The sequence below is a fragment of the Danio rerio genome, chromosome 20 (genome assembly GCF_052040795.2).
Source record: "Danio rerio strain M-AB ecotype USA chromosome 20, GRCz13ab, whole genome shotgun sequence".
Lineage (NCBI taxonomy): Eukaryota > Metazoa > Chordata > Actinopteri > Cypriniformes > Danionidae > Danio > Danio rerio.
Genome location: NC_141040.1, coordinates 52,947,865 through 52,975,000, shown reverse-complemented (window position 1 = coordinate 52,975,000; position 27,136 = coordinate 52,947,865). Strand labels below are relative to the sequence as shown.

Here is a 27,136-nt window from a genome sequence, read left to right as displayed (position 1 = left end):
TACACTGTGGTCATAAAGGGATGGACATGGTCAGCAGCAATACTCAGGTAGGCTGTGGCGTTGACACGATGCTCAATTAGAACTAATGGGCCCAAAGTGTGCCAAGAAAATATCCCCCACACCATTACACCACCACCAGCAGCCTGAACTGTTGATACAAGGTAGGATGAATCCATGCTTACATGTTGTTGATGCCAGATTCTGACCCGACCATCCGAATGTTGCAGCAGAAATGGAGACTCATCAGACCAGGCAACGTTTTTACAATCATCTACTGTCCAATTTTGGTGAGCCTGTGTGAATTGTAGCCTTAGTTTCCTTTTCTTAGCTGACAGGAGTGGCACCCGGTGTGGTCTTCTGCTGCTGTAGCCCATCCGCCTCAAGGTTGGACGTGTTGTGTGTTCAGTGATGCTCTTCTGTAGACCACGGTTGTATCGAGTGGTTATTTGAGTTACTGTTGCCTTTCTATCGGCTGAAACCAGTCTGGCCATTCTCCTCTGACTTCTGGCATCAACAAGGCATTTGTGCCCACAGAACTGCCGCTCACTGGATATTTTCTCTTTTTCAGACCATTCTCTGTAAACCCTAGAGACGGTTGTGCGTTAAAAATCCCAGTAGATCAGCAGTTTCTGAAATACTCAGACCAGCCCAACTGGCACCAACAACCGTGCTGCGTAGAAAGTCACTTAAATCACCTTTCTTCCCCATTCTGATGCTCGCTTTGAACTGCACCAGATTGTATTGATCATGTCTACATGCCTAAATGCATTGAGTTGCTGCCATGTGATTGGCTGACTAGAAATTTGAGCTAACGAGCAGTTGGACAGGTGTACCTAATAAAGTGGCCGGTGAGTGAATGCGACCTTGATGTTTCATATTATGCATTTAGCTTTTGAGCGTTAGAATTTTACCCTTTTTTTTGTTGATTTACACCATTATCTTGAAGTTTGAGAGTTTGATGTTTCCCCACTCAAATAGATAAAAGCTTGACTTACTGTATGCATTCTAAGTGAAATTACTTTTTAAGATGTTTTGTGAACACAGATCTGGAGTTTAAGCGTCACATTAAAGGTTGACCTTCACTAATGGTGTCCTGCAGGGTCGTGATCTGGTGACGGGCTGTGCTGAAACCGGGAACTACTTTCACATACGCCTCAGTCATTTTGACGTGGTGGAGAAAATCACGTGTTTGTCCAAGACTCCACTTCCTGTCTCCAACCTCCAGAGTCTCTACGGCAAACACCAGCGGCTGCTCAACAACATCTGCTCACGATACGATGAGGGATTGATCCAGGACATGTACAGGTGCGGCTTCCCTACAGAAACACTACAGTCCCAGCATAATTCATTTTCTTTTTCGGCTTAGTTACTTTATTAATCTAGGATCACCACAGCGGAATGATTTATACAGCATATGTTTTACGCAGAGGACGCCCTTCCAGCTGCAACCCAGTACTGGGAAACACTCATACACAATCATACACTCCCAATTTAGCTTATTCAATTCACTTACTGCATGTGTTTGTGCTGTGGGGGAAACCGGAGCACCCAGACGAAACCCACATCAGCACGGGGAGAACATGCAAACTCCACACAGAAACCCCAACTGACCCAAACAGGACTCAAACTAGTGGCCTTCTTTCTGTAAGGCGACAGTGCTGATCACTGAGCCACCCTAAATAAAAGACATTTGGTGGAAAAATACAGATTTTACTCTGACATGACACACCATAAAACCAAATGCCTTAAATTCCCTAAATAATGCACAGGATAAATTAAGACACTCCAAACCTGAATCATATCGGTCCTCATCTGGTCACATTATATGATGAATCATTTGACCTCTGCTCCTACAAGTGAACACACATGCTGACCCGTCACTGCTATTGTCATGTTTGGCTCAGCTCATATTAAACACTCTTCATGGCTCAGTTTTTAAGGCTGTGAATGCGTCCTTAAATGTGATCAGCGCCGTCAACATCACTGATGTATGGAGGATATTAGATCAACATGCTAACAGAAGAGTGTGTGTAGGGGGTTAAAGACAGTTCACGCTAAACTCAGTTCAGTCGTTGTTTACTCACCCTCGCTTGATGATTTCCTCTCAATGCAAAAGGAAGATCAATCTTTATTCGGCTCAACTTGACAATGAGCGCATCTGTCAAGACATAAAAAGAGCATCGTAAAAGAAACTGCATGTCTAGCTAGTCATAAACATAATGACAGAACACTGATCGCAAATAATACAGGAGAAATATTCGGACAAATTATTAGTTTAAAATAGCCGTTCTTCATTCATCCATTTTCCTTCATCTTAGTCACTTTATTAATCAGGGATCGCCGCAGTGGAATGAACCACCAACTTATCCAGCATATGTTTTACACAGAGGGTGCCCTTCCAGCTGGAACCCAGCACTGGGAAACATGGATATACACACATCCGTGCACACACTTATACACTACAGCCAATTAAGTTTATTCAATTCACCAATAGCGCATGTCTTTGGACTCTGGGGGGAAACCCACGCCAAAAGCGGGAGAACATGCAAACTTCACACAGAAATGCCAACTGATTCAGCCAGGAATCAAACCAGCGACCTTCTTGCTGTTAGGTGACAGTGCTAACCACTGAGTCACCCCTAAATAGCCATTCTATTTTAATATATTTTGAAATGTGATGTATTCCTGTGAATTTTCACCATCAGTACTCCAGCGTACAGTCACATGATCCTTTATAAATATTATTGCGTGTTGCTCATTTCCCAGTGATGGGTTGCAGCTGGAAGGGCATCAAATGTGTAAAGCATATGTTGGATAAGTTGGCGGTTCATTCTGCTGTGGGGACCACTGATTACTAAAGAGACTAAGCCAAAAAGAAAATGAATGATTTCGTATTATTTGGCATGGTTTTTCACACTTTAGTGTTTCTGATCATCAAGCAAATATAAATATTAGTCAAAGATATCACAAGTGAACACATCATGCCATTTTTTAAAATTAAGGTTTTTATTATTAAGGGAAAACAATACAAAACTACACAGCCCCATGTGAAAAAGTGTTTGCTCCCCTTTCTGTAGCCACACCCAGATCTGATTACTGGCACACCTGCTCACAATGAAGAAATGACTTAAATAGGACCGGCCTGACAAAGTGAAGTAGACCAAAAGCTCCTCCAAATCAATCTATATAATATATACAGTAATTTTAGCTTATTTGTTTGGTTTACTCTACAGTATTCTACATTTTTCACACCTGAGTTCAATTTCTGTAGACACACCCAGGCCTAATTACTGCCACATCTGTTCACTATATATATATATATATATATATATATATATATATATATATATATATATATATATATATATATATATATATATATATATATATATATACACACACACACATACACACATACACACACACACACACACACACACACACACACACACATATATATATATATATATATACATATATACATACATACATACATACATACATACATACATACATACATACATACATACATACATTTATATTTATGTATATATGTGTGTATGTATGTATATACACACACACACACAGCTACTTTGTTTTATTCTACATAATTCTATATTATTCTCCATTTTTCACACCTGAGTTCAATTTCTCTATCCACACCCAGGCCTGATTACTACCACAACTGTTCGCAACCAAGACATCACTTAAATAGGACCTGCCTGACAAAAGGAAGTAGACCAAAAGATACTCATAATATATATATGCAACTACTTTAGCTTATTTTTTTATGGGTCTATTATACATTATTCTCTATTTTTCACACCTAAGTTCAATTTCTGTAGACACACCCAGGCTTAATTACTGCCAAATTTGTTCACAATTAAGAAGTCACTAGAATGGGACCTGCCTGACAAAGTGAAGTAGACCAAAAGATCCTCAAAATCAATGTATATAATATATACAGCGACTTTGGATTATTTGTTTGGTTTATTCTACATAATTCTACAGTTTTCACACCTGAGTTCAATTTCTGTAGACACACCCAGGCCTAATTACTGCCACATCTGTTCGCAATCAAGACATTACTTAACAAGGACCTGCCTGACAAAAGGAAGTAGACCAAAAGATCCTCAAAATTGATATATATATATATATATATATATATATATATATATATATATATATATATATATATATATATATATATATATATATATATATATATATATATATCAAGCTGTGTTAGCTTGGTTTTTTTTTGGGGTTTATTCTAATTCTACATTAAGAAATCAAGATATTACTTAAATAGCAACTGCATGCCTAAGTGAAGTACATTTACATTTACATTTACATTTAGTCATTTAGCAGACGCTTTTATCCAAAGCGACTTACAAATGAGGACAAGGAAGCAATTTTCACAACTAAGAGCAACAATGAATAAGTGCTATAGGCAAGTTTCAGGTCTAAGAAGGGAAGTATTAGTAGTATTAGTAATTTTTTTTTTTTTTTTTTTTTTGTACAGTTAGTGTGATATTCAGAGAGGCAATTGCAGATTAGTAGTAGACCAAAAGATCCCCAAAATCTATATATAGCTACTTTTTTGTTTGTTTGTTTTTTTTTGCTTATTATATTTTACATTTAATCTGTTTTTTTAATCTATATTTAATCAATTACATTTATTGTATTTGTGCTTTTTTGGATGTTGTTGTTTTTATTTATTTTTATAATGAACCATTGTTGTATACCTTTATTCAACAATACGACAAATGCTTTGACAGACAAGTATACCATGTGGGTGGGGGTGTTTATTGTATTTTATTTTTTTTTATTGTTATCTATATATCTATATATATATATATATATATAACATTATCATTATAAACATAGGTCTTAAACTGGATTCCTAGAGGGCCGCAGCTCTGCACAGTTTTGTTCCAACCCTAATCAAACACAGCTGCTCCAAATAATCAAGGTGTTCAGGACTAGAGACTATTAAGCAGGTGTGAGTTGGAGATAAACTATACAGAGCTGCGGCCCTTCAGGAACTGAGTTTGAGATCATTAATTATAAATGACTTACTGTCTCTTTTACAGACGTATAATTTCCTCTTTTTCGCAGTTATTTTAAAGAGAACTGGTGCTTGGCTCTGTATCATGATCGCTTTGCTGATTTTGAACAAGAAGTTCGTCAGATCATGGACTCGGCTAAACTACAGGTCAGTTTCCTCTACATCTGTATCGCTGTATTTATTAATGAACTAATTGACTGCATTTGCCCAGCTCATTTTTTAAAAATCTGATAAACACCTGCTGAACCTGAAGGCCATGCATCATTTTATTGCAATGCATTCAGAAATATGACCAGGTGCTAAAATAAAATTAAATGTAATAATTAATTAGAAAAAATAGAATTGGATGATTAAATAAATATTAAACATCAAAATTGAATGACGTAAAATAATTAAATTGATATTAAAGAAATAAAATACAATTAAAAATGACTTTCGGTATGTTGATGTGCTTCCGACTGAAACGGAATATTGAGTAGGGGCGGGGCTTTCTTTTTTGCACATCATTAGCAAACTAATGGCAAGGGGGCGTGGTTAATAATGTTCTGACTAGCTGTCAAACTGAGGTCAACAGAGAAGGAACGCCATTTTAAATTTGAAAGCAAATGTTTAGACTTTAATTAAAGATTACCAATACAAACATTTTCTTGCAGTGGACTAACTTGGATGGATTCATTATTCACCCAAAGAATAACAACAATGTAAATAGGCACTTTAATGCGATGCGTTGAGATATTTATCACTTCAAAGTAGAAAAATGAACAGATCTGGTGCTGAAAGTTTTAAAATAATGACAAAAAATATATAATTAATGCAAATAAATCACACTAAACAGTTAAAATAGATCAATAAAAATGTAATAAGCTTCCTCTGAGATGTTATCCTACAATAATATTTGTTCATTTACTTCCTCTTTTGAGAATCAACAAAAGCTTAGCATATTTGAAAGCTAAAAACCTTGCATTGTGTTTTATCCCTACAGGACGAGAGCGGTTCAGTGTCACTTGAAGAGGCTCTTCAGCAGATCGCGGATGATAAAGCAGAGTCTGATCAGCTCGTGAGTCTCAGCCAGACGTTTCAGAAGAGCCAGGCTTACTCTGCTCTGAGGAACAGCGTTCTGGATTATCTCAAGTACAACAGATACCATCTGAGCATGTACGCGCGCCCGGGACTGCTATAATCAATATCCATTTCATATTAGGAGCATTCACACGCTGCTTTATCTCGGGTTTCCTCATTTCTTTGCATTTGCTGCACCATATGTTTAGGCGGTGGAGGGGGGGTTCTGTGGGGGAAGGGCTCGAACTGAAGAAAAAAAAAAAGTAAATAAAGAGTCTTGTTTTGTCATTCAAGGAAGTATTTGGTGATAATTCATGACAAATCTGTGCCTTTGCTCTTTTGAATGCTCCATGGATGAAATGCGTGGTGTTATATATTACATGTAGATGCCAAAAGTGCAGATAAGAGCAGAGAGAGAGGCAGCTCTGAGGCCTGTGAAGACAGACAGCAGCTGTATGATAATGAATGCAGGCCAGAAAATCACAGACGCACGTCATGCAGCACAGTATACATCAGACCTGCTGCACAGGCTTCACCACAAACATTATAAAACGCTTAGCAGATATCCGACGCAACAACTGCCTTTGTTCAAAACCGGCTCACTCGGTAAAGTTTAAGGTCTTGGATGTAGATTCGAAGGCAAAATGATTTGCCCTCCTGTGAAATTTGTTTTCAAATACTTTCCAAGTGATGTTCAACAGAGCAAGGACATTTTTTTGCAATATTTTTTCTTCAGGCAAAAGTGTTATTTCTTTTAGTTTGGCAGGAATATATATATATAGCTTTAAATATTTTATTATATGTTATTAGCCCATTTAAGAAAGGATAAGTCTCGATTGCCTTCAGAACAAACCACTATTGTCCAACGACTTGCCTATTACCTAAAGTACGGCCAGACAGAATCTGAGAACATTTTTTGCTATTTCTGCAGAGAATTTAGTAAGAAATCTGTGGATTTATGCAAAGTCATAACTAAAAACTTAATATAAATAATACAAAATATTACATTTGTACCTTTTATTTATTGTTTACAATGCAAATCCAATTAGATTCACTTGTTCGGTAAACAAAGCAGGTCTCTCTTATAATAGATCTTCTAGAAAATATTACTTTACAAAGGGTGTTGTAAATAAACCACATGAACATTTTCATATAAGTCAATAATATTCCTGTAACTAATTTACAAACTGACTAACTAAACATATTTGCACACATTTACACTAGTAAATAACTCAATTATTTTAGTGTGGGCCTACCTATAAGTTAAGCCTTTAAATATTACTTTAAACTGAATACTATCTTGCAAAATACCTGGTAAATATTATTTTCTGTCATCAATAAATTAGTTATTTATTTAACTGTTATGTTGTATCTTGAGAAATATTTTAAGTCTAACATTAACAGGGGGGCTACTATAAAAAATCTTCAACTGTAGAACTTAATAACACGAGATACTGTGAAGAAGATAAAAGTTGGCCATTGCATTTAGTATTTTCTTTATTAATAACATTTAAAAACTACATGTTCCACTTTAATGCACACTGAGTGTAAACGTTCAATAAAACAGGCACAGCTTGTGTGAGGAATAAAATTAAATCAAAGGAACAGTGTAAAATAAACGGCAGCTGTGGTTGCCAGTATTTCACCTTTAAAAATACAGTACAAACCGTAAAAGTAATTGCTTATTTTTAGGGTAAACTACTGTATTTATTTATTTATTAAGGTCATATGTCTGTATTTTGCATAACCAACATCTACACATCACATCTTTTGTTACACAGGCAGACACGTTAACAAAGCCATGTGCAGGCGGAGATGAGAAAGTTACATAATGAAGCAATGCTCATAACAAACAACTTTTCCCACAAGCAGAAGTGTATCAGTGTATAGAAGCTGCTCAGTCATTCACACCGCTACTAAACATCAGTATGGTAACAGGCTCAAAATTAAAGTCATGAAATAAACATTGTTTATCAACATTAGATGTAACATAAATCTCAAATGTACATTACTGATCGGGAAACAACTAATAAGATCCATAATAATGTCAACAGAAACATAAAAAGTGATGTGGGAATTCTGGGAAAGTCAATTTACAGTTATTCAGTGTATATATTAAGGAAACATAATGTTAACCAGGTTACAGATTTTTACTGTAGCATTTTTACAGTTGAGATACCGGCCCTTTTACAGTGAATGTACTAAATCTACACCTCTAAAATGTGATTGTACTAAAATAAATGAAACGTGTAAAAACATTAAAGCAATCAAATTAAGCTTTCAGGGTGGATTTAACCAATAGAAAAATCAGAGGGCCTCCAAATACACACCTAGATGTATAAATGATACCTATGACATTGTTTTCTATCATATTTTGTATGGTGAGGGTGTCAGATTTTTTATTTGAACATAGTTATCTGCACACATTTGTCCCTCACCTTCAACTTATATGGACCAGTCCAGCAGCCAAATCAGTAAAGATTTAGGTTTAAAAACGAAAGAGTTCATTCCTTCATTCCTTTTCTTTTCAGCTTATTTCCTTTATTAATCAGGGGTCGCCGCAGCGGAATGAACCGCCAACTTAGCTTTTACGCAGCAGATGCCCTTCCAGCCGCAACCCAACACAGAGAAACGAAAGAGATCATTTATTATATTTAGCTGTGAATTCAAATCGTTTCAAATGTTTTACAAGATGCTTTACATGTTATTAATATTATACATTAATATAGAAAGTAGAAAAGGAGAGTGAATGACAAAAAAAACTGTGAAATAATAACAAAAAATAAAGTACAAAAGGTGCATTAAAAGAACTTTTGGGGCCCATAGCTGGAATTGCTTAGTGCCCCAACATCACTAAACCCGCCCCTGTGTACAGTATGTGTAAGCAGTCCAATAAAAGACATGCATTTAACACTAGCAAACTAACCTCTGATAGATGCAACAAATGTGTTTGTCAAAGTTAGGTCATGAAACCATCTGGCAGGGGGAAAAACGGGTGTTGTTGTATGAAATCAAATCAAACCAAAAAAATGCAAAAGCGCTCATTAAGAGTTGTTGAATCACATGCAACAAATACGCGAGTCTGGAACTCAATTACGCCATTTTCCCAACGCTCTCTCTCAGAATGATTGCGATGGAGATGACTAGAAATTCCGCTATGGCGAGACCGTTGCATTGGAATGACATCATGCACGAGCTCGATCGGCGCTGACGGCACGGGCGAGTCTGAGACCGAGATGAGTCCGTTTGAACAGAAGGATGATGTGCGTCTGTCGCCGCGGCGCGCGCAAGCGTGTCTTTTGTGATGCAAACGAGAGGAGCCTCTTTTATGAATTATGTATGCGCGCGATGAGTGATTAATACGTCCCGCATTCAACTGTCGCACATGTCCCGAGCCTGCGGGCGTCTGATTTATACATTTAATTAGTTTGCAGACAAATTACGCATGCAACTCGCAGCCGCTTTCTGCAGTGCAGAGCGACTCTGAACCAGGGTCGCGTAAAAGTGAACGCGCGAGCATTAAAACGCACTTCTTTGTTGCCGTTTCCCCCCTTTTAATTTGAAATTCTGATGCTCTGAGAGTGAAGGAGCCCCTAAAGGATGCTGACAAAGGCAGGGCACGTGCGCATTGACGGGAAGCATCAAAGCGTGAAAAGAGGAGGAACCAGCGTGTGCCTAAAGCATCCTAATATAATAAAGCTCAGGTACATCTGCCCGGGCAATCTGCAGACCCTCCCATCCCCGAATCCATAGGGATTCAGCTCCATCTGATTGGACGATCCGGCGAGGGGCGAGAACAATGTCATCATTCCTGCTTAAAAAGACTGCCGCTATGCTTTCGTGATGGAAAGATCACCGCGCGCGTCCAAATATAGTACCAGGTGTGCCTCTGATTTCAACCCGACTGAAGTGCCTTTCAGCTGGCGAAGATGCCCAGAGGATTTTTAGTCAAGCGAAATAAGAAAGCGACACCTGTTTCGTACCGGGTCCGCTCGGAGGAGGACGAGCAGGGCGCGTTTGTCGCGCAGGATGTTCCGTGCGCGCGCCGCCCGGTGTCACCCGTGCAGTTCGGGAACCCCGAGACAGTCTACCGGGCTATGTACAGCCCGACGCGTCCCGTCAGCAGAGAGCACGAGAGGGCGTGTTTGGAGCGGCGCTTTAATCTCGGCTCGCCCATCTCAGCGGAGTCTTTCCCGGCGGCGCCAAACTGCTCCGACCAAGCGCCGGTGGATCTTAAAATCGGCACCAGCAACAGCAACCGAACCGGCACCACAGTAACCACCAAAAGACCCGCGTCCGACACAGAGCGCAAAGGCAAACCGGCATCCAAGAAAGCCAAAGCCATGCGGAAGCTGCAGTTCGAGGATGAGATGACCACCTCTCCAGTGCTCGGACTGAAGATCAAAGAAGGTCCGGTGGAGCAGAAGCCCAGATCGCAGTGCGCAAGCGGAGACAAGCCGCTCGGAGAGTTCGTCTGTCAGCTGTGCAGAGAGGCATACGCGGACCCCTTCTCTCTAGCCCAGCACAAATGCTCCAGGATCGTCAGGATCGAGTACAGATGTCCCGAATGCGACAAGCTCTTCAGCTGCCCGGCGAACCTCGCCTCGCACCGGCGGTGGCACAAACCCAAGCAGAGCGCGGAAAGCAATAAAACACCCGCGCCCGAGAAAGAGGAGACTTCCAGCGACAGGGACACTCCTAGTCCCGGACTTTCCGAAAGCGGCTCTGAGGACGGCCTGTACGACTGCCAGCACTGCGGGAAGAAGTTCAAGCGTCAGGCGTACCTGAAGAAGCATGTGACGGCGCACCACGACGCGCCAGAAAAACCCCAAAGCCACGCGCCTCTGAATCTCAGCGCCTCCGAGTGTCACTTGTGCCCGGTGTGCGGGGAGAACTTCCCGAGCAGGATGAGCCAGGAGCGCCACATCCGCCTGCAGCACTCGGCGCAGGTCTACCCGTGCAAATACTGTCCGGCCATGTTTTATAGCTCGCCGGGACTTACGAGACACATCAACAAATGCCACCCGTCGGAAAACAGGCAGGTGATCCTGCTTCAGATGCCGGTGCGTCCAGCCTGCTGAAGACAACCTGTGCCTTAAACCAGTGCTTCCCAGCCCACAACGTTCCGGATTGGATGGGATGGCAGGGGGTCGGGAAGCACTGCCTTAAACCACAGAATCAACCTGGATGAGCATCACATGCGAATCCTGCCATTTTCTAATCTACAACTCTCGAAAGGAGTTTTCCGAGTGATGTCACAGAAGAATCCGTGTTCGATTCTGGGAAGAACGGCGAACGTTCTAAAACAGAAGTGAGAACGCTTTACGCAATGGAAAGACTCCAACGCTTGATTTTTTTAAAGAGGGTAAAGTAGTTGATCTGAAGGTGGTACAACAGGTTAGACTGTTCGCTTCTTTTTCTAGGATCTCCGCACAAGTGCTTTTAGCTTTTAGACCTAAGAATCCTAGAACATGCCTTTGAATTCACAGGCTGTACATACGTTTTTCCATCGTTTCTAGCTTTAATAGAGCTTGTGAATCTGTGGACGTTTGACTGTAGCTTTCAAAACAACCTGCTGACAAGGGTTTCTCCCTTTAGTGTAGCCAGAAATGCCTTGAATTAGATCTCGACATGCTGTAAAACTGCCTTAATCATGTAAATGTCGGAGTGATTGCGGTTACTGATGATGTGTTGTTTTTTTTAATACTATTGTTGTTATTATTATTATTCGCGTCATTGTGTGTGCGTATATGTTTGTGATTATTTATCTAATTATTATTATTATTATTTATTTATTTCAAATGTTTTATTTAACTTATTCCTCTGCCTCATTCGTTTGTGATTGATTTTGAAATTTGTCTCGACAGCCAAATGTTTCTTTTATTGATCTGAAGGTCAATCTCCGAGTCTGAAATCCACCTTGCATTAGGTACAATCCTTTATATTAATTTATTTTTTTATGTTACGTCTGACATGCTCAGCGCTTGTGTGTGTTTCTGCAGTTCTGCTATTTGTCCAAAAATTTCTTATGATAATAATAATAATAACAATAAACAGTCCAAAAAGTCTAATGGGATCCACCTGATGTGACATTCCAGCAATCTGAACACGTGTGTGTGTGTCGACATGTGGAAACCCAGACACTGTGAACACTTACAAATGCTTCATCTTCATCATCTTATTTTCTTCTACTTCTTATACGATGAAATGTTTCCATCTGGATTCTGTACCAAGATACGTCTGCACTTAATAAAACACGTCAACTTAAAATGATCTGCTTGTCTGTGAATAAACTGGATCCTGAAAACAGCACAACACACACATCTCACACTGATGTTCAACACTGTGGTCAATTTGAGTTGGGACAACATGAAGGAATTAAGTTAACCTATTAGTTTTTACAAACTACAATCGAATAATCTCAACGAAATCTCAAGAATTGTGTTGTTTCAACTCATTTTAAATAAGCAGTGTGAACACAATATTTTGAGAGAACTTTATAGTGTTTAAAATGGTATTGAGCTGAATTTTAAGAGCAAAAACTGATGCCGTTCTTCATCTAAAACTATTTTTAATTACTTAATTCTTTATTAAACAAATAAGAGCAACATATAATAATTCAGTAAACATTATATCTGCTTCTCTTTTATATTGAAAACTCCCAAAACCCAACCAAAGAGGCAGCTTTAAAAATAATCTAATAATAACACAAAGAATGCCGTTTACACAGTTCAAGTCTAAACCAAAACATTACAAACAAGCCGATGATAGTAATGGTATTGTGTGGTTTGGCAACCTGTCTGTACAGTGTAAATCTAAGTTGATGCATCTCTTAAAGACAGGATGGACAATTGTTGGGCACAATGAATATTTTATTCCTCAAGATTTATGTGAGAATTGTGTCCTTAATCAGGTGGAAAGGATTCTGAATGATCTGACTCGTATTTTGTTTCCACATTATGAACTGCTTCCCTCTAGTAAAAATAGAGTCCTTAGGTGTAGGTATACTAATATCAGATATACCTGTTTCAATGGGTTTATTTAATTAGAGTATATCTTAACCCTTTGACTGCCCCTCTAATGCCCTTATAAATAATGGTTTACACACAGCTTTGGTTTTATTGTAAAAAAAAAAATAATAAAAAAAGAAGAGAATCTGAATTATTTAATCAATATTTATTTATCAATATTTAATACAATATATTTATTAATCAATATTTAATTCAAAATACTTATCAATATTTAATCCAATATATGTATTTATCAATATTTAATCCAATATATTCATTTAGCAATATTTATTCCAATGTATGTATTTATTAATATTTAATCCAATATATATTTATTTATCAATATTTAATCCAATATATTTATCAATATTTAATCCAATACATTTATTAATCAATATTTAATCCAATATATTTATTTATCTGTATTTAATCCAAACTATTTATTAATCAATATTTAATCCAATATATTTATCAATATTTAATTCAATGTATTTATTTATCAATATTTAATCCAGTATATTTATTTATCAGTGTTTAATCCAATATATTTATTTATCAATATTTCATCCAATATATTTGTTGATAATAATATATTTTATTATTTCTGGAAGGGCATCCGCTGCGTAAAAACATATGCTGGATAAATTTTCGGTTCATTCTGCTGTGGCGACCCGTGATTAATTAAAAGGACTTAGCTGAAACGAAAATGAATGAATGAACGTGTTAACTAGCGACATTAGGAGTTAAGAAATGCAATCAAAACGGTTTTTTCTTTTCTTGGTAGGGTAGTTAAAGAGTTAATTACCATTATAACTAATGTATTCTGTATTGTTTTTATCATATTGCTTTTATATATGTCTGCAGCAAAATGGTGATGCCCAAAACAAATTTCCTATCAAGGACAATAAAGTTTACTTAGATTTTTGCAATTTTATTCCATTCTATAAAACAGATTGAACTAAAAAAACAAACAAAAAAACAAAACAAAAAAATGCTACACCTCAAATGAGATAAACAGAGGCAAAATTTAAATAAAACTATCATTTTTATCCCAGTATTCATTACAATATATTGGATTAAATTTGATAAATACATATATTGGATTAAATATTAATAAATGTATTGGATTAAATATTGATAAATAAATATATTGGATTAAATATTGATTAATAAGTATATTGGATTAAATATTAATAAATATATTGGATTAAATACTGATAAATAAATATATTGGATTAAATATTGATTAATAAATATATTGGATTAAATATTGATAAATAAATATATTGGATTAAATACTGATAAATAAATATATTGGATTAAATATAGATAAATAAATATTTTGGATTAAATATTGATAAATAAATATACTGGAATAAATATTTATTAATAATTATATTGGATTAAATATAGATAAATAAATATTTTGGATTAAATATTGATAATTAAATATAATGGGTTAAATATTGAAAAATAAATATATTGGATTAAACAATGATAAATAAATATACTGGATTAAATATAGATAAATATATTGGATTAAATATTGATAAATAAATATACTGGATTAAATATTGATAAATATATTGGATTAAATATTGATAAATAAATATTTTGGATTAAATATTGATAAATAAATATATTGGATTAAATACTGATAAATAAATATTTTGGATTAAATATTGATAAATAAATATATTGGATTAAATACTGATAAATAAATGAATTGGATTAAATATTAATAAATATATTGGATTAAATATTGATAATTATATTGGATTAAATACTGATAAATAAATACATTGGATTAAATATAGATAAATAAATAATTTGGATTAAATATTGATAAATAAATATACTGGAATAAATATTTATTAATAATTATATTGGATTAAATATAGATAAATAAATATTTTGGATTAAATATTAATAATTAAATATAATGGATTAAACACTGATACATAAATATACTGGATTAAATATTGATAAATATATTGGATTAAATATTGATAAATAAATATACTGGATTAAATATTGATAAATATATTGGATTAAATATTGATAAATAATTATATTGGACTGAATATTGATAAATAAATATATTGGATTAAATATTGATTAATAAATATATTGATTAAATATTGATAATTAAATATAATGGATTAAATATTGATTAATAAATATATTGGATTAAATATTGATAAATAAATATATTGGATTAAACAATGATAAATAAATATACTGGATTAAATATTGATAAATATATTGGATTAAATATTGATAAATAAATATACTGGATTAAATATTGATAAATATATTGGATTAAATACTGATAAATAAATAGACACTGAAAGGGGGTCTCAATTTTTCATGCCTGAAATGTTTTTAGTGTTATTATGAAGAAAACACTTGAGCAAATAGTGTTGCTCGGTGTCGGCATGCAAGAGAGTTTCAGCAGCAGCTCTGAGACGCAGATGCTCTGGACAGAAAACACCATAGACACCAAATCCCACAATACAGCATCACACACACGCTTACACACACTTGTGTTATGCAGACTGACTCCCAAAGGCCAAGAGTGCTTCATAAACACATGAACACGCGCACATATGCACGCGCACACACACACACGCACACACACGCGCACACACACAGACATGCTCAAACATATGCTCATACAATACATGCACACATACACACTTGAATGCCCAAACACATCCACACACACATAAATGCACACACACAAACAAGCTTACACAGACATGCTCAAACACATGCACACATACACACTCGAACGCACAAACATGTATGCACAAACACATCCACATGCACACACAATACACTCACTTAAATGCACAAACACACACACACACACACAACACGAATGCCCACACTGAAATAGACACAAACAAGCTCACCCACATGGACACATATACACACGCACACATAGACAGTCAAACACACAGGCATACATGCACTAATTACACTCAAATGGACAAACACACAGATAAACACACACACACACACACACACACACACACAAATACATCCACTCAAATGCACACACAAACAAGCTAACACACACATACACATATCCACTCAAACAAACAAACAAACAAACAAACAAACACACACACACACACACACACACACACACACACTTAAATGCACACACATACACACTGACTGTAAAATGCTCAAACATGTATGCCCAAACACATCCACACAAACATAATTGCACACACACAAACCAGCTCACACAGACATGCTCAAACACATGCACACATTCACACTCCAATGCACAAACACATCCACATGCACACAAAATACACACACTGAAATGCAGAAACACACTCACACACACAAACTCAAATGCACACACACAAACAAGCTCAAACACATAGAGACATGCTCACACACGCGCTCACACACACACACACACACACACACACACACACACACACACAAAATTACAAACTAACACACTCAAACACACACACATACCCACACAGTCAAAAGCACAAACATACATGCACAAATGCGCGCTCACACACACACAAACACACACACGCACACACACACACACACGCGCACACACACGCGCACACACACGCACGCACGCACGCACGCACGCACACACACGCACACGCACACACACACTCAAATGCACAAATACATGCTCAAATGCATACACAAACAAGCTTACACACATACACAAATGCACTCAAACAGACACACACACACACACACACACACACAAATACTCAAATGCACACACATACACACCCAAATCCACAAAAAATATTTTCTTGGCACACTTTGGGTCCATTAGTACCAATTGAGCATCGTGTCAACACCACAGCCTACCTGAGTATTGTTGCTGATCATGTCCATCCCTTTATGACCACAGTGTACTCATCTGCTGATGGCTACTTCCAGCAGGATAACACACCATTAAGCGTGAATCATCTCAGACTGGTTTCTTGAACATGACAATGAGTTCACTGTACTCAAATGGCCTCCACAGTCACCAGACCTCAATCCAACAGAGCACCTTTGGGATGTGGTGGAACAGGAGATTTGCATCATGGATGTGCAGCCGACAAATCTGCAGCAACTGTGTGATGCTATCATGTCAATATGGAGCAAAATCTCTGAGGAATATTTCCAGTATCTTGCTGAATCTCTGCCATGAAGGATTAAGGCAGTTCTGAAGGCATCAGTGGGTCCAACCTGGAATTAATAAGGTGTACCTTATAAAGTGGCCGGTGAGTGTATGCATATAAACATTACATACATACTCGATCCACGTTACAGACTACAGTCTCGCATTTTTTCAGCACTGAGATAATTAAGATGGTTTATTTATGTTTACTTAAGTACAAATATGTTCATTTGAAATGGCCAATTTATCTTTATTAACTTCACATGTACAGTTGAAGTCAGATATATTAGCCCCCCTGAATTATTAGAACGCCTGTTTATTTTTTCCCCCAATTTCTGTTCAACAGAGAGATTTCTTCAACACATTTCTAAACATAATAGTTTTAATAATTCATCTCTAATAACTTATTTATTTTATCTTTGCCATGAGGACAGTTAATAATATTTGACAAGATATTTTTAAGACACTTCTATACAGCTTAAAGTGACATTTAAAGGCTTAACTAGGTTAATTAGGTTAACTAGGCAGGTTAGGGTAATTAGGCAAGTTTGGTCTGTAGACTATCGAAAAAAAAAGTTAGCTTAAAGGGGCTAATAATTTTGTCCTTAAAATAGTGTTTAAAAAATTAATAACTGCTTTTATTTTAGCCGAAATAAAACAAATAAGACTTTTTCCAGAAGAAAAAACATTATCAGACATGCTGTGAAAATTTCCTTGCTCTGTTAAATATAATATGGGAAATATTTAAAAAAGCAACAAAAATACAAAGGGGCTAATAATTCTGACTTCAACTGTGTGTTTATTTTCAAAGTGTAGGATTTTATGTGTTCCCCAGTTTGTACATGGGCTACCAGCAGCAGTGAGATTTCACTGTAAAAAAAAATTTTATACTATACACTTGGAACGGGGTATATGCCGAAGCATGCTAATAGGACTTTTAATTTGCCAGTAACCTGGGTTAAGCGCTTCCGGCGAATTAAATGCCAATGCAAAATCCGGTGCGTTTAAGGTCTGTTTTCTTTAAAAATCAGCGATCTCCACTGGCTGAGTGATATCCGATTTAAAGTGGGTCTAAGATTGTACAAGAAGCACTGCATTAAATTACATTTCCCCGCCATGTCTTTATAATATGAGCATTTATTTTACCCCAGTATATTCAATGGAGCTTCTGCGCTAGCCTGCCGATTCTGACGGGCGCTTGCGAGTAAACAGCTTTTTGTCTCGTTTTACGCTTGAGCAACTAAATAAATGCTACAGTTTATTTAACTGAATGTATTTTAATGACATTACAACATCGATGCTGTAAAAGGAACCGTATAAAATGGAAAAAAGTTCACAATAGCAGGTCACCGGAAGTGTATCAGCATGGGAACAGCACTAGCTCGGCATATACCCTACTGCTGTACTTTTATTGGCTTTTAAGTAAAACAAAATGAGCACTGCAATAAATTTTTCATATTTATTTCTCCTTAACCTCTTACTCTTCCTATTGCCTATAGAACAATAATAAAAAAAAAAACACGTGTCAAGCCGTGAGAACTAAACCGAACCGAAAACCATGTTAAAAAACCGAGGAATGTATTGAGCCGTGGGATAACTGTATTGTTGCATCCCTAGTAAATGTGATTTTTTAATATACTGAATATAATAATAGACCACTTAAATACTTTAATCATCTGGATTCACAAAAAAAAATTTTTTTTGGGCTGTAAACTGCTGATAACATTTCTTCCACATTTAACAATAAAATAAAACTTTGAGGCATTTTGTTGACAAGATAACAAACAGGTTCCACAGTTACATCTTTTAATACGATATCAATGATTTACTTTCAATTAAAACATTTGTTATTCTGATAAATGTCTGAATTTCTGAAAAACTAAACGCTCTAAAGACCTGTAAAACCTATCAAATGTATCAGTAAATCTAGAGAACCTGAGAACCTTCAAGTGGGAAAACAGCATTGTTCAGACTGAACTGCACCACATCACTGCTTTAAGCCCTCATCTATTGATCACTATTAATCTTTATTTATTGAACATTCCATCAGTGTGTTTTACTCTAGAACGCAGCGCTCTGCTGTAATCACTAACTAACTGAGAGACACGCATGTAAACGCATGAACACACACACACACACACAGCCCAGACCCACAGCACCACTCCCTGCCTGAGTGACAGGTGGAGAGCAGCTGCAGAGCGGACGACCGAGATAACAGCAGATAAAGCCTTTTCACACACACACACACACACACACACACACACACACACACACACACACACACACACACACACACACACACACACACACACACACACACACACACACTCACATGCACTAGCATACACACAAACACACCAATACATTCAACCACATAAACACACATACACAAACACTAACACATACAGTACTGAAGCACACTCACATGCACAAGTACAAATATACACATATATCTACACGCATACACAAGCACTAACGCACACACTCACAAACAACCACATAAACACACACATGCACAAACACATACACAAGCACACACTCACACATGCACAAACACATACATAACACATACACAGACTGAAGCACACTCACATGCACAAGTACACACATAAACACGCCAATACACACAACCACGCCAATACACACATGCACAAACACTAACACACACACACACACAGGCACAAGTACACACACACACCACAAAAACACACACACACATACACAACACACACTCACACAAATACACACAAACACTAACTCATGCACACACACCCACACACACCACCAAAACATACACACTTACAAAAACACACACACACACACAACACACACTCACACAGATACACACAAACACTAACTCATGCACACACACACACCACCAAAACATACACATTTACAAAAACACACACACACAACACACACTCACACAAATACACACAAACACTAACTCATGCACACACACACACACACACACTCACACAAATACACACAAACACTAACTCATGCACACACACCCACACACACCACCAAAACATACACACTTACAAAAACACACACACACAACACACACTCACACAAATACACACAAACACTAACTCATGCACACACACACACACACACACACACACCACCAAAACATACACACTTACACAAACACACACTCACACAAATACACACAAACACTAACTCATGCACACACACACACACACACACACACACACACACACACACACACACACACACACACACACACACACACACACACACACACCACCAAAACATACACACCTACAAAAACACACAGAACACACACTCACACAAATACACACAAACACTAACTCATGCACACACACACACACTCACATGCACTAGCATACACACAAACACACACACACACACACACACCACCAAAACATACACACTTACAAAAACACACACACATAACACACACTCACACAAATACACACAAACACTAACTCATGCACACACACACACACCACCAAAACATACACACTTACAAAAACACACAGAACACACACTCACACAAATACACACAAACACTAACTCATGCACATACACACACACTCACATGCACTAGCATACACACAAACACACACATGCACAAACACATACACAAGCACACACTCACACAAACAAACACTAACACATACACAGACTCAAGCACACTCACATGCACAAGTACACACACACATATATATGTACACGCATACACAAGCACTAACGCACACACGCACAAACAACCACATAAACACACACATGCACAAACACATACACAAGCACAAACTCACACAAACAAACACATACATAACACATACACAGACTGAAGCACACTCACATGCACAAGTACACACATAAACACGCCAATACACACAACCATGCATATGTACACGCATACACAAGCACTAACACACACACAGCCACATAAACACACGCATGCACAAACACTAACACATACACACGCACACACTCACAAACAAACACACACACACACACACACACAATCACTCTCTCACACAAATTCTCTATCACACACTCAATCACTTACAAACTTACAAACACACACGCATTCAATCCCTCGCTCATACACAGACACTCACACACCTTTAAATACACTCACAAACCTGATTACCCACACTCACTCACTCACTCACTCACTCACTAACTCACTCACTCACTCACTCACTCAAGGTAAAGTCTCTTACTGTAGGTCTCAGTAGAGCAGCTCCCACTGATGCTCCGTCAGCATTAGTCGAGCCTCATTGACAGCTGGATGTGAACTGGACTCTGGAGTTTCAGTCCTGATGATTCCACTGGACGCTCCTCAGCTGCTCTCCATCATCTGAACTCTGATCCAGACCGCTGGTGCATGCTGGGAGACACAAGAGGACCAGTTCATAGCAAAGTCTACAATAACAATCCAGTAAAAACAACTACTATGCTAATACCATCATCTGTCTTCATTTCAGAAGGAAGTACAAGTGTTTTGTGGATTGTTGGTGGCATGATCATTCGATTTTTGCATGTACTTTGGTTTGGTTTTTGGACACAGTATTATTGATTTCTTGGTAAACTATTGACCTTATTTTTCAATGTGGAAGTGCACTCGTTATTGGGATTGTTTTAGAGCTTACGATTCAGTGGGAGAAATGGCTACCCTTACAGAAATTTCACATGAGTTTCACATGTGAAATTCACATGTGATCACATTTGCATGTGAAATTGCACATGTGAAATTTTACATGTGAAACACACAAACCAAATGTGAAATGCACATGGGATCACATGTGATCACATGGGAAAACGTGTGTATTTGGATCGATTTCGTGTGAATTCACATGTGATCACATAGGAAAATGTGTGTATTTGGAACGATTTCATGTGAATTCACATGTGATCACATGGGAAAACGTGTGTATTTGGAACGATTTCGTGTGAATTTTCATGTGATCACATGAGAAAACGTGTGTATTTGGAACACTTTTGTGTGAATTCACATGTGATAACGTGTGTATTTGGAACGCTTTTGTGTGAATTCACGTTATCACATGGGAAAACGTGTGTATTTGGAACGATTTCGTGTGAATTTTCATGTGAACCACATGTGATCACATGGGAAAACGTGTGTATTTGGAACACTTTTGTGTGAATTCACGTTATCACATGGGAAAACGTGTGTATTTGGAACGATTTCGTGTGAATTTTCATGTGAACCACATGTGATCACATGGGAAAACGTGTGTATTTGGAACGCTTTTATGTGAATTCACGTTATCACATGGGAAAACGTGTGTAATTGGAACGCTTTCGTGTGAATTCACATGTGATCACATGGGAAAACGTTTGTATTTGGAACGATTTCGTGTGAATTTTCATGTGAACAACATGTGATCACATGGGAAAACGTGTGTATTTGGAACACTTTTGTGTGAATTCACATGTGATCACATGGGAAACGTGTGTATTTGGAACGATTTCGTGTGAATTTTCATGTGAACAACATGTGATAACATGTGATAACGTGTGTATTTGGAACGCTTTTGTTTGAATTCACGTTATCACATGGGAAAACGTGTGTATTTGGAACACTTTTGTGTGAATTCACATGTGATCACATGGGAAACGTGTGTATTTGGAACGATTTCATGTGAATTCACATGTGATCACATGGGAAACGTGTGTATTTGGAACGATTTCATGTGAATTCACATGTGATCACATGGGAAAACGTGTGTATTTGGAACGATTTCATGTGAATTCACATGTGATCACATGGGAAACGTGTGTATTTGGAACGATTTCGTGTGAATTTTCATGTGAACAACATGTGATCACATGTGATAACGTGTGTATTTGGAACGCTTTTGTGTGAATTCACGTTATCACATGGGAAAACGTGTGTATTTGGAACGCTTTTGTGTGAATTCACGTTATCACATGGGAAACGTGTGTATTTGAAACGATTTCATGTGAATTCACATGTGATCACATGGGAAACGTGTGTATTTGGAACGATTTCATGTGAATTCACATGTGATCACATGGGAAAACGTGTGTATTTGGAACGATTTCATGTGAATTCACATGTGATCACATGGGAAACGTGTGTATTTGGAACGATTTCGTGTGAATTTTCATGTGAACAACATGTGATCACATGTGTTAACGTGTGTATTTGGAACGCTTTTCTGTGAATTCACGTTATCACATGGGAAAACGTGTGTAATTGGAACGCTTTCGTGTGAATTCACATGTGATCACATGGGAAAACGTGTGTATTTGGAACGATTTCGTGTGAATTTTCATGTGATCACATGGGAAAACGTGTGTAATTGGAACGCTTTCGTGTGAATTCACATGTGATCACATGGGAAAACGTGTGTATTTGGAACGATTTCATGTGAATTTTCATGTGAACCACATGTGATCACATGTGAAATTCATGTGACTTTTCTGTAAGGGTAGAAATAATAAACGTCAGAAAACGGTCAAACTACTTGCTCTACAAACAAGTGTTTGTATGACTATATAGACAAAGTAGAATAATATAATAAAAGTATCAGTATGCAACATCAAGCTGCATAACGAGCTGTTTTTAATGTCTAAAAATGAATGGAAGTGAATGAGACTGGAAGTCTCGAGCCAAACTGATTCAAATGGCTGCGCCCGCTCGTACACGGAGACAGAATGCCTACACTGTCCGTTTTCCTTATTTTGCAAAAGCACACACGTTTATTGTTGTTGTGTGTACACAACAAAAAGTAGACACATAACAGATTCGATTGATGTATTGATCTTATCTGTACGATTAAAACTGAAAGTGTAACTTATTGGGATGTAGCTGTATCAGAATTTCACGGTACGATAATACCTCGGTATGAATGGCACGGTACGGTATTTATTGAATCATTTACAGGAAAAACAAAACTAATGAAAAGACTCAAAAAGTGCCAAAAGTGTTTAAAAAATTTAATAACTGCTTTTATTTTATACACACACACACACACACACACACACACACACACACACACACACACAATTACAAAAACACACACACAACACACACTCACACAAATACACACAAACATTAACTCATGCACACACACTCACATGCACTAGCATACACACAAACACACCAATACACTCAACCACATAAACACACATGCACAAAAACTAACACATACACAAGCACACACTCACAAAACAAACACTAACACATACACAGACTCAAGCACACTCACATGCACAAGTACACACACACATATATATGTACACGCATACACAAGCACTAACGCACACACGCACAAACAACAACATAAACACACACATGCACAAACACATACATAAACACGCCAATGCACACAACCACGCCAATACACACATGCACAAACACTACACAAGCACAAACTCACACAAACACTAACACACACACACTCACAGGCACAAGTACACACACAAACACACACACAAATACGAACTCATGCATACATACACTCACATGCACACACACATACTGTATGTACACGCATACACAAGCACTAACACACACACACAACCACAAACACGCACAAACACTAACACATACACATGCACACACTCACAAACAAACACTATATATGTACACGCATAACACACACATACATACACAACCACATAAACGCACACTCACACAAAACACTAACACACACAAGTACACACACACATACATGTACACGCATACACAAGCACTAATGCACACACACATACACACACACAGCAACATAAACACACACATGCACAAACACATACACAAGCACACACTCACACATACACAGACTCAAGCACTCTCACATGCACAAGTAAACACACATATATATGTACATGCATACACAAGCACTAACGCACACACGCACAAACAACCACATTAACACACACATGCACAAACACATACATAACACATACACAGACTGAAGCACACTCACATGCACAAGTACACACATAAACACGCCAATACACACAACCACGCCAATACACACGTGCACAAACACTACACAAGCACAAACTCACACAAACACTAACACACACACACACTCACAGGCACAAGTACACACACAAACACACACACAAATACAAACTCATGCATACATACACTCACATGCACAAGTACACACACATATGTACACGCATACACAAGCACTAACACACACACAACCACATAAACACACACATGCACAAACACTAACACATACACACGCACACACTCACAAACAAACACTAACATTTACCTTAGCACTGAACATATCAATGACATACAAATTAGCCATCTATCTGTAAGTTTTGAAACAGGAACTTCAATTTTTCAATTTTAATAACAAAAAAATATTAAACCATATAAAAAATAAAGTTTCAATTTAGTTTTGTTGAAAACTCATCCATTTCTCATTCTCATTCAACATTTAATCACTCACTCACTTAGATAGAGATGGGTTTTTTTAAGGAAAATGATCATATAACTATAATCTGGTAAAAGCTGGGATCTCTGGGCATGTCCCCTGCAACAGAAAATAAACCCCTCTCATTTGGGACTGAGGTTTCTGGGACAGAGAGATATGATTTAGCCAAGGTGGACAGCAGTGGGTAACGTTGTGCATCGTCTTTCCACAACTTGAGAGGACAAGCCATGAGTGAGATAGAGGTCTCTTTGCGGTACAAGTCAATGTCTGCATCAATCTAACAAGTGTGCTGTGTTCTGCAGTCCTCATGACTGTTATTAGTCGTATTCCTCGACTTATATTTCCCCACAGTCTGGCAGTGCCTGCATACCGTTTTTTTCTTTGTCTGTCACCTTTTCTCCTTTTTCGTATCTTTTTAGAGAAACCGAAATGCTTCCACACATCCGATTTAAAACCCGCTTTAGGTTCGATCATTTCCAGCTCTTTTTCCTCCCCGCTACTAGCAGCACACTCCATTTCTGCATTACTGGATCTGTAGTGACAACAGACGGCAAAGGATGAAGGCTACGCCTAGGCTGATGGGAATTGTAGTTCCCGCTACCTCCCGTTCGCTTTATTCGCCTGAGCAAACTTTTCTCAGAAATATAGTTTTACTGAGTCATGCGCCTACGGTAATATTGAAAAAAAATACTATTGCGGTATGATGGTATTTACAATATTGTTACATCCCAAGTAATTTAAGTTGATTATAGCAGCTTTACGACACCACAGATCAAAACGTGTATACGCGGTCTTCGACCCCAGGGGGTTAAGGTCAATAGAAATGAAAGGAAATGACATGAAAATGACACCAGAGGCCACCATTCAAAGTTTTGTGGTGTAATTATTGTTTTGTTTTTGGAAAATAAAGTTATTAATCAGGCAGTGGCTCAGTGGTTGGCACTGTCACCTCAGAGCAAGAAGGTTACTGGTTCGAGTCCCGGCTGGGCTAGTTGGCATTTCTGTGTTTCTGTGTTCTGAGTTTTTGCATGTTCTCCCCATGTTGGTGTGGATTTCCTCTGGGCGCTCTGGTTTCCCCCACCGTCCAAACACATGCGGTATAGGAGAATTGAATAAACTAAGTGTGGTTTATTTATAAACTAATTTCGAGAGGATCAGGTGCTTACGATTGCTTGTGGCTGGTCCCCCATCATTATTTATGATTCACCAATCAGACGATTCCTAAGCCACTATAAATACTCTAGGTTCCATATAACAGCCATGTTCATTTTGAAGAATCTCCCCTTCCACCCCTACTCCTCCTCCTTTCCTAGATGGGTAAAGGCTGATTTATACTTCTGCGTCAAACGCCGGCGTATGCTATGGCGCTGACGCATAGCCC

General features: G+C 37.6%; 2 protein-coding genes and 1 long non-coding RNA gene across 13 annotated transcripts in view; 2 read left to right on the top strand and 1 right to left on the bottom strand.

The window, feature by feature from the left end:
- cfap61 (cilia and flagella associated protein 61) overlaps positions 1 to 6,423 on the top strand; it is a 111,818-nt gene extending 105,395 nt beyond the window's left edge. For all 11 annotated transcript variants that reach the window (XM_087298703.1, XM_087298698.1, XM_087298705.1 and 8 more), the window contains 3 exons: positions 1,100 to 1,305; positions 5,122 to 5,218; positions 6,054 to 6,423. In XM_087298703.1, the coding sequence (XP_087154829.1) occupies positions 1,100 to 1,305; positions 5,122 to 5,218; positions 6,054 to 6,251 (501 nt within the window). In that variant the 3' untranslated portion in view covers positions 6,252 to 6,423. The remainder of the gene's footprint in view (positions 1 to 1,099; positions 1,306 to 5,121; positions 5,219 to 6,053) is intronic.
- LOC137488701 (uncharacterized) overlaps positions 1 to 27,136 on the bottom strand; it is a 154,117-nt gene that overhangs the window by 1,523 nt on the left and 125,458 nt on the right. Inside the window, exons 11-13 of the long non-coding RNA XR_015519047.1 lie at positions 21,529 to 21,695; positions 2,085 to 2,158; positions 1,792 to 1,850 (exon numbers count right to left, since the gene is read on the bottom strand). This is a non-coding gene — a long non-coding RNA (uncharacterized LOC137488701). The remainder of the gene's footprint in view (positions 1 to 1,791; positions 1,851 to 2,084; positions 2,159 to 21,528; positions 21,696 to 27,136) is intronic.
- On the top strand, positions 9,989 to 12,403 carry insm1a (insulinoma-associated 1a). Its single transcript, NM_205644.1, has one exon. It carries the CDS (start codon positions 10,060 to 10,062, stop codon positions 11,209 to 11,211), a length of 1,152 nt encoding a protein of 383 aa, NP_991207.1. The 5' UTR covers positions 9,989 to 10,059; the 3' UTR covers positions 11,212 to 12,403.

Coding starts and splice junctions, on each gene's coding strand:
- insm1a (NM_205644.1), top strand. CDS start 10,060: ATGCCCAGAGGATTTTTAGTCAAGCGAAATAAGAAAGCGACACCTGTT.